The sequence below is a fragment of the Sciurus vulgaris genome, assembly GCF_902686455.1.
Source record: "Sciurus vulgaris genome assembly, chromosome: 8".
NCBI classification, from domain to species: Eukaryota; Metazoa; Chordata; class Mammalia; order Rodentia; family Sciuridae; genus Sciurus; species Sciurus vulgaris.
Window position 1 is genome coordinate 81,616,488 of NC_136468.1, and position 9,235 is coordinate 81,625,722.

General features: G+C 36.2%; 1 protein-coding gene across 5 annotated transcripts in view; it reads right to left on the reverse strand.

Annotated features, from left to right (window-relative positions):
* TMEM196 (transmembrane protein 196) overlaps positions 1 to 5,990 on the reverse strand; it is a 57,470-nt gene extending 51,480 nt beyond the window's left edge. For 2 of the 5 annotated variants that reach the window (XM_079152327.1, XM_079152325.1), the window contains exon 1: positions 4,952 to 5,990. In XM_079152327.1, the coding sequence (XP_079008453.1) occupies positions 4,952 to 5,098 (147 nt within the window). In that variant the 5' untranslated portion in view covers positions 5,099 to 5,990. Of the gene's footprint in view, positions 1 to 4,933 lie in introns of all 5 variants that reach the window. The other 3 variants (XM_079152326.1, XM_079152323.1, XM_079152324.1) reach the window with 2 other exon arrangements.
* Positions 5,991 to 9,235: the final 3,245 nt, after the last annotated feature.

A 9,235-nucleotide genomic window follows, 5' to 3' on the forward strand; every position in this document is an offset into this window, starting at 1 on the left:
GGCAGAGATTTCAAGGTAAGTTATATCCCCCAATTAGGGCAACAATTAAAAAGTAGATTTTTGCTTTGTACAGAATAGAAATTTAAAAACATACTATTTTAGTGTGGATAGAATTTAGACAAAGAAAATTTCATCAATAAGCAAAACCACTATTCTCTTTTCCATTACATCATTATCAATGAACACCAGAAAAGGACATGTATTTATGCCGCCTTAGATATGCAATACGATCCCTTCAATAATAATTCTACTTCTGAGTAGTTTGGCTTACTCTACTTATCTAAATTTGAGATTGAGAGTATATGAGTTATACACGAGACTCTGCACCTGGACTCCATAGAATTCATGAATGGCTTTTATTCTTTGTAAAAACTTGACCACACATTGAGCTTTATGACCCAAAGAAAACTATTTATGCATGGAGAAATGTTTGAGATTTTAAGATAATTTTGGCTGGTTTTGATGAACTGGTAAGGAAGAGAACTTCAGTTTTAATTCTTTTCATAAAAAATGTTTCGAATATGTCTTTTTCATAAATTACTTGTAAAATTAAAATTAAAATCAATTTTAAAATGAAAGAAACATATATTTGTAATTTTTTTCTGAGAATACAGGCAGCATTTACATCTCATGATAAAGAGTATGATCTCTTATGTATTTTGACAGTGTAGAAAAATGGCATACTATCTGGACAGAGATATGCTAGCTTTAAACTGTGCATTGGAAGTAACGGGAACTTCTTTCATGTTTTTGTTCTATTTAAATAAATTAAAATATCTAAATATAAAAATAATATTTTTCAGCACATATCATTTGTATATGGTACCTCATTTGTGCTGCTATGTTATCAGAATGTATAGATGAATATTTTAATTAAGTTTTGAAATTGGTTGAATTGTTGCCATGGTGAATCAGGAGTCTTTAGAACAGGTATATTTGCACTGATTATGCCATAAAATTTCACCCAACCAAAACATCATATTTATTAAGCAGAAAAGTTATGATATATAAATATGATATATAAATTAAGTATATCCTAAAAGATAGGCAATAAAATCACTCAAATTTTAAATGATTTGGATAAGGAAACTTCTAAGTATTTTAAAAGACTGCATTTTGGTTTACATGTGGGAAACCTATGCTTAGAAAAATTCTTTTAATGAATTTTACAGAATGATTATCAGATATAGATGGATGGGATTATAGCCTGATGTAAATACAACTCAGCAACAGACCCTGTTCTGGACCGAATCTCCAGATTTCAAATGCCAGACTAGGGTAACAATAAAAAGTTCTTGGGAATTCATGGATTTGCATATTACTAAACCCATCCATCTACATTATAGATGATGCACTGAGAGAAGTGACTTTTGCACAGCAACTTGGAAACACAACTCTGTCTATTTAACTCCCTGTCAAATCTTGGATATTGATTCTATTTCCTATGCCTTTATCTTTTCCAAAGTAACCAACTCAATGGTTCATTCACTGTCACCTAATAGATATGCTTTCTGATTTTGTAGTTTCATTGTAAGTGACCATTTCAGCTATAACAAAGAATCAAGAAAAAACAAAAATGCTATAAAGAAAGATATCTTTCAGCTTTCTCTATAAAATTATAGGTAGATGATTATTTTTCCTTCTCATTGCCCACATTTGTTAGGCTAATCACAGTAAGCTTCTTGTCTGATTGTGAAATACTGACTGGAACTATCCATGTAAGTATTCCTCCCATTTGTTTTAGACCCTTTATCTAAATACTACTTTATTTTTAAGTCACTTTAAAAAACATTTATGTTTGGGGTCAAATAATCAAACTGGCTGCCTAAAACCCTAATAGACTTGTCCTAGATTAAAGATTGTGATTTTAGTAATTCTTTATAGAGCAGCTTTTATTTCCACTGACTTTCAAATTTAATTTAGAAACCTTGTAGTAATGATGTTAATGTTTTGAAGAAAGCTTCACAACATCAATCAAAACACAGTAAGCTTTATACTTTATATATCCTGACAGGTTAATTATTGGAAGATCTCATTAGGTATTTATAAACAATACAGTTTTTAATTCATAAATTACCAAAGAGATGAATAGTTTTCAAAATCGAGTTTCTCTTTGCACTTTCCTTAAATCTCTTAGGGAATTAAGACTTGATGTTAATATTATAAAAATATGAAGTAATAAATCTATTGCCTTAAACTGGCATACAGCCTCTTATGGTCTGACCCCAACCCCTGTGTCTATGTCTAACTTCCTCTTCTACACCTAAGCCCTAGGAAAACATGAAGAGCCTACTCCTGGAACACCCTACCCTATTCCCATTCTCTGCCTTCATCCATGCTGCCTGAAAGGATCTCCCATTTCACACACTCCACTGCAATTTTGTGTGTCCAGTACTTGCTGTTTGTATTAATTCAGTGCTCACTGCATGCCAGGCTGTTTACTTAGGACATTATTTAAGCTGTGCCTTGTACCAGTATTGTTTTACAGATGAGGAAACTTTGCCTAGTCACCCATCTAGAAGTGACAATCTGAGGTTTTTAACCAAGTAGTCTGACTTCAGATCCTTACTCAGTGATACATTACTGTGATAACTTGATTTCAAGTCTCAATGAACTTTCAAGTTCAAGAATAAAATAATATTTCTTCCATGGATATTTCATTGACCATGCAAACCTTTCTCCCTGTTTTTGTTCTTATAACTCTCTGAGGTCACACTAACTCTTTACCACTGACCAAATTAGTGATGTACACATATTATTTTCTTTGTTAGCAAAGAAAGAGGATAATGCTCTGATTCATCTTGATACTCTCTGCAGTAAAGAGTAAAATGTCTTTCACATGCTCAACTTTGTGTTAATACTGGTTATATGAATTCATCAGTGAAGGAATTAAAGAGGTAGTTCTGATTGCATCACAAATGACTTGCCAAAAATAATTTAAATCGTCTATTTAGCCAGCCTATAATATGATAAACATAATGATTCCAATTGAGTATTTCTTCACCAATTTGATTTTTTTAAATTGGGTTTATAACAGTGAGCAATGGTGTTGGGTATTTTAATTTCAAACCCATTCATTCAGTCAAATATATTATTTGATTTTACTGAACTAAACAATATAATTCAAAATTCTTGTTCCAGGAATCTAGGTGAACTTGGCTTACTCTGAACAACCAATTAAAAATGGTAGCAATTCTTTATAATAACGACTACATGAATATGAATGTTATATTTTACATGATACTAAGCTAAGCTAATCATTTCAAAGTTTTTGAATATAAGGTGAATACATAATTTAATATTATTTAGAGGCAACTTATGTTTATTCATTCAATTTCTTGAATTTCAGGGGGTGGGGAGTGACTTAAGAATATTTGAGGCTTAGCATTCTTAAGTCATCAGAAGATGGTATTTTCTCCCCCTTTCTCAATATTTTGGCATTAAAGTTTGACAGTTGTACAATAAAAGTTTTAAAGTCATATTCTTCATATATAATAACAACAATAACCAAAACTCTCAAAAATATTTATAACCACATATAAGTTATAGAATTATCAGATTTAAGATGTGCCTTTTACCTGTTCAAACTCAAATTTAATATATACCTTGACGAAAATTGCATAATAAAGAACACCATAGCTATTTGGAGCTTGATAGTATCTTCTTATTAACTTCAGAACAAGTATTCTTAGGGGATTTCAATAATAGAATTAAACACCATTTTTGTCTCAAGTTCTGTAATTTAGGAATATTTATCTGACTTGGAAAAATTTAAATATAAAAACTAATTACCCAAGGCCCAATTTTACCAGTTTGGAGCATACCAGAGCATTTCTCAAAAGTGAATTACTTTGGAATGATTTTTCTTGAACTCCAGAATGGTCATTTCCTCCTAGTGTCTTAAAACTCAAGTAATGAAACCATTATTGTTAAACACATTATGGATTATCAGTGACAGAATACCTACTAATAGATCATGCAGAAAAGTAGGACCAAACTGGAGACTCAGAGGGCCTGACAGCTATATAGTTTAAAGGACAGAGGAAAAAAAAAACTGTTTTTTTTTTTTTTCCCAACAATTTGATCCACACTAGAAGTAGTGCTATTTTATTCATCCTTGTTAGAACGAGTGAGTCTCTAAAGCTTTCCTTAAGATTCAGTCAAGTAATTAACCAAGAAGCTTGTAGGGTCTGCCACCTTACCTAGAGAAAATTCTGATATTTTCTATGAGCAGTTAGGTACTCTTTAAGATGGGTTATTCTCCAATTAGAATGCTGTTGCATTTCTTATCATTATTGGTAAACTTATCATTCTTACTAAACTTATTGCCTACAACTTACAAAAGAGTTTTCAGAGGTAAAGTATCAGAAAGATAGCAAAGAAAAATTAAGAGTAGTGTTTTCTGGGATGAAATGTACCATAGGTTCCTTTCACAAGTACACACCACATTTCTTTTTTTTTTTTCTTTCTTTCTTTTTCTTTTTTCCTTGTCATGTTGGTGCTGAGTTTTGTATACCTTGAGCATTGTTGCCCAGAAATAAATGCCTAACTATCCCTGTTTGTTTCTGACACAGGAAAATGATGTAACACTCTCATCTTGATCTTCCTTTTAAAAGGGACAAAAGACTGAGTCTGCCCTTGACAGATGTGACCCCCTAATCATTAACACTGGCCAGTCCTTTTGTAGAATCAGCCAGTGGAACTGAACACAGTCCCCCCAACTTTAAACAAAGCCATTTAATTTGGTCTTGGTAAGAGAAAAAAACCCAAATAAATAAAAGGACAACATAAAGAAACATAGCTTGCCAATACGAACCTACATGCAAGCCAGAGGAGATTTATGATACTGTTTCCCGGGGGAGGGAGTGACTAACGCACGCACACTGACCATCACCATAAAGAGGTAAAGAGAGAGTGAAATGGCTCAACGTACACACACCCCGCTCCATACCGGGGACGAGTCTCCTAGCTGCGGCTTGTGCTCTCGGAGGGCCAGGCTGAAGCTGACCGCCCCCACGGCCACGCTGGATACCCCCAGCCCTATCTCCAGCACGGAAAGCACCAAGAGGCTCCCAATAATCTGGCCGCTGGTGCACATCCTTCCTGGGTCATCATTCCTTCCAGATCAGAGAGGAAAACCAACCATCCGCCTTCTTTCTTCCACGATCCTCCTTACCCCTTCCACCCACTACCAGATCCTAAAACTTTTCTTTCTTCACCAGCGAAATATTATCCGCAAGGACTGGATTTCCAGAACCGAGACCCTCTCCCCTGTCTTGGTCAGAGGCGAAAGAGCTGCTCCACCCACTGGTACGCTCAGACAGGGATCCTGGATGGATCTTCCTGGGCTTGGTGGTCAGAGTCCAGAAAGGATCACATTGGTAGCAGGGCTTTCAAGGAGCTTCAGACCTGGGGGAGCCCTGGGAGCAAGCCCGCGCTCTAGAGGCGCTGTCCAGAGTTCTGCCGTGTCCCAATCTCCGCAGGGAAACCCTATTCCTCTTTAGCCTCCCGGACCTTTCCGGGTCCCTTCTCTTTCCTTGCCGAGGAGAATGAGCTTTGCTTCCCGGAGATCCAAGGGGGGCTGCTCAGAGCTTCCCTCTGCCTCTCCCTCTCGCCTCCGCTCCTTTGTTTTCGTGGTAAAGCAAAGTGCTTCTACGAGTCTCTCGGTCCCCTGGCGGAGCCGGCGGATGATATTCAGCACCACGCTCCTCTCAGTCTCCGTGTCGCCAGAAAAAGCGACCTTGTCTGATGGCCTCTTTCCGTCTGGGTTTCTTCTCCCTCGTCGTCGTCCTCTTCCTCCCCCTCTCTCTTGATCCGACTCTCTCTCATTGCTATGACCTCATTGGAATTTAGGTTGACGGAGGAGGGAAAAGCCTGATGTATTCGTGGGTCTAGGACCAATACTCTTGGCAGGCCCTTGATCTGCCCCGCCCCGGGACCCTAACCACAGGAATCCAAGTGATGCCGACCTCCGCATCTCCCCCACTCACTCCCTTCTGGGCTTCCATCCAGCAGGGAGAAGAGGCGATGCCTACGTCAACGCAGGGCTCATTCCGTGTAAAACTTTCTTCTGCGTATACACGGGGTGGTGGCGGCGGGGGAAGGGGCGGAGGAGCAGTGAGCCAAGAAAGGCAGAGAGAGCAGGGGATGCAGAAAAACCGAACTCCTAATTTCACTAGGACCCCGAAGGACCCTCACGGAGGAACTCCTTTGTCCAGATAGGCTAGACTCAAGCCTGCTTATAAAGAACGTCCACTCCAGGATACTACGACCCAACCTGTCAAGTTCCATATCGGAGAAAGAAGCAGCAGTTGGCTGGAGCCACACTTCGGTGAGGATGTGACCACAGTGCACTCCAGCCCACAGAGCACTGCTTTCCCCTAGGCGCGCTACTGAATCCTGGGATGTGTGGCCAGACCTGGTTGAGCTGGGACCCTGTGTTTCCACTGAAATTCAAGAGATGTGTACCCTTAAGGACTACATAAAAACTGAAATTATTAAAAAAAAAAAAAAAAAAAAGGTGTCTGGGTCAATGCACAATGGTTTTTGACAGTCAACCCTAGCCAGAATCATCAGGGCACACACCAAGCCTGGTCTGGGCATTTTTGTTTTGTCATCTTTGACGCATGTGGGTCTCCAGGAGTCTGGGAATCGCTGTTTGAATCTTGTTTCCATTTCTCTGCTCTTATGAATAATCTCAAGGTATTCCATTAAGGATATCCAGAGAGTAGAGGAAGGAGGAGAGGTTTTGAGGTGTGGATAATCTTTCTCAAAAGCTGAGTTCTGCAGGTACAGATGGACTGAAGGAAAATAGAGTAGAGAAGGTTGAGTAGGGGTATACTAACATAAGGCTATGGCATCTTTACCTCTAAATACATGCAGACAAGTGCACAGTGCAAGCACTTCTGACTGGAGGCTTTTTTTTTAAAGTCCCAATATTGAGAACACAAAATCTGAGTGACCCATTGCCTAAATTCTGTAGCCTAAGTGCTATTTCCAGTGCTCTTAAATTTGATTTAGGGATTGTTTTACAGTTTAAATTAAACTCTACAGTATAATTTATTTCTTTATGGCATATTCTGCAATTTTAAATCTTAAGTCTTAGAAAAAAAACATGAAAGAACAATCACAAGTTACTTGGCCTTTAAGAGTTGTCAATTATTGTAACAGAGAACAACTTAAACATTTATATTGAATGATAATGAGTTTACTTGCTACTTCTTAAAATTTGGCCCATCAAATAGACATTTGCTAAATCCCTCAAAAGAGCCCCCTGAGCCACAGTTTATTGTATTTAAATATTGTAAATGTCTTCTAACTAATCTCTTCTATACACAGAAATAATGAAGGATCTATGTTGCCTACTCTTTGGTTGGAATTTAGTCAACACTGTTCTTTTTGCAATTTCTTCTTCCTTTTTCATTAAAGAATAACTAGTTGTAGTATTTATTAAAATAAATTAATTAATGCAGATATGGAGGAAAGAGAATAGCTTATTGGGAGAGAACTTAATATTGGTGTTAACAATAAATAAATTTTAAAGAGAAATGAACAAGTAATGTCTTATGGTTGAATTTTTATCTCTAACAAATGTGATGGAAAAATATGAGTTTACTTAAATACCTTAAACCCTAATCAGATGTCCAAATATAACCAATCTTGATTGATTCTAGATCACTGGTACAGAATTCAGAACTTTGAAAATTAAATTTTTGTAAATACCCATGAGTTACAATATACTACAAATATTCTCTGGACTAAAGTTAAAGTAATTATTATCCACAGAATAAATTACATATTGTTCTGTATTTAAAATCATGTCTATCAATGTCAGAATTTTCAATGAAATTTTACATTATTTTTTCTGGCATAATGTACATTTTGCATACCTGGCAAATTGGTGTGAAATATTCTCCCATAGTAAACACAAATGCATCTAAAACTTCATAATTACATAAATCAAGAATAAAAATGCGTTAAAACTGACAAAATGATTTATTATTGTCATTATCCCTGAAAATTATTTGTTAGGAAAAAAATTATAGGATTTAACCATAAATCAAGAAAAGCTACACAAACTACATTGCTATTCAAATTCTAGAGCCACCATTTAGTTTTTCTTACATCAATTTGAGGATTTAGTTTTTCTTACATCATGGTATAATCAGAAGTGTTATTCATGAGATCCATTGAAACTTGGCTCAACATTTCTACATCTTCAATAAAAGCAACAGTATAAAAAAATTTCAAGCTTTCCACCTGCTGGCTTGAACATGACACAAATAAATGTGTGGATAGCCTCAAAATAATTCTTATAAAACTCCATCTCTAATAAAAATGCTTCATTGTTGTTCTCTTTAGTGACCCAAATATTGCTATTAAGTATTCAAGAGTTCTGAGATATTCATATATTTATTTACATAAATTATATTAATAGATATTAATTTGTATAAAGAAATATCTAGGAATGAGGACACAAATACCCTATGCTGTGATTTGAATAAGAGTCCACCAAAGGCACATGTATTAGAAGCTTCGTTCCCAATTTGTGGTGCTATTGGAAGATTGTGGACCTTTAAGAGTTGGGGCCTCGTGTGAGGAAATTAGACCACTGGGAAGGACAGGTTTTTGAGGGGGACTCCATCCCTCTTGTTTCTCCTTGATTTCTGGCTGCCATGAGTCGACCATCTTGTTCCCCCATGTGGTTCCTGCCATGATGTAAAATAGACTACCACAGGTTCAAAAGCAATAGGGCCAATCGGTCATGAATTGGAATCTCCAAAATTGCAAGCCAAAATAAACCTTTCCTTCTTTCAGATATATTGTTTCAGATATTTTCTTATAGTAACAGGAAGTTGATTAATACACCTCCTGTTTTAATGTAAGAAAGATCACTGTACTCACTACTGTAGAGTTAGTTATTGAGGAGCCCCCAAATTTTAAATGGTTACTTTTTATCATTATGATCATCATGCTCTGATTTACAGAATCTAAACTTTAGATGCTCACTATATGCACTGGACCGAAGAATCAATGTAGTAAAAAAAAATAAATAAGTAAAAAAAATCACAAACTTATCTCAAACCATTTGGCAGTTTTGAAGTGCTAGATATACATTTTGAAGATATAGATGCCCACTTTAATATATACATACATGCATATATAGATATATACACACACATACATATATACACACATATCCCATACCAATGGGATGGTATTAAGAATTTGGTAT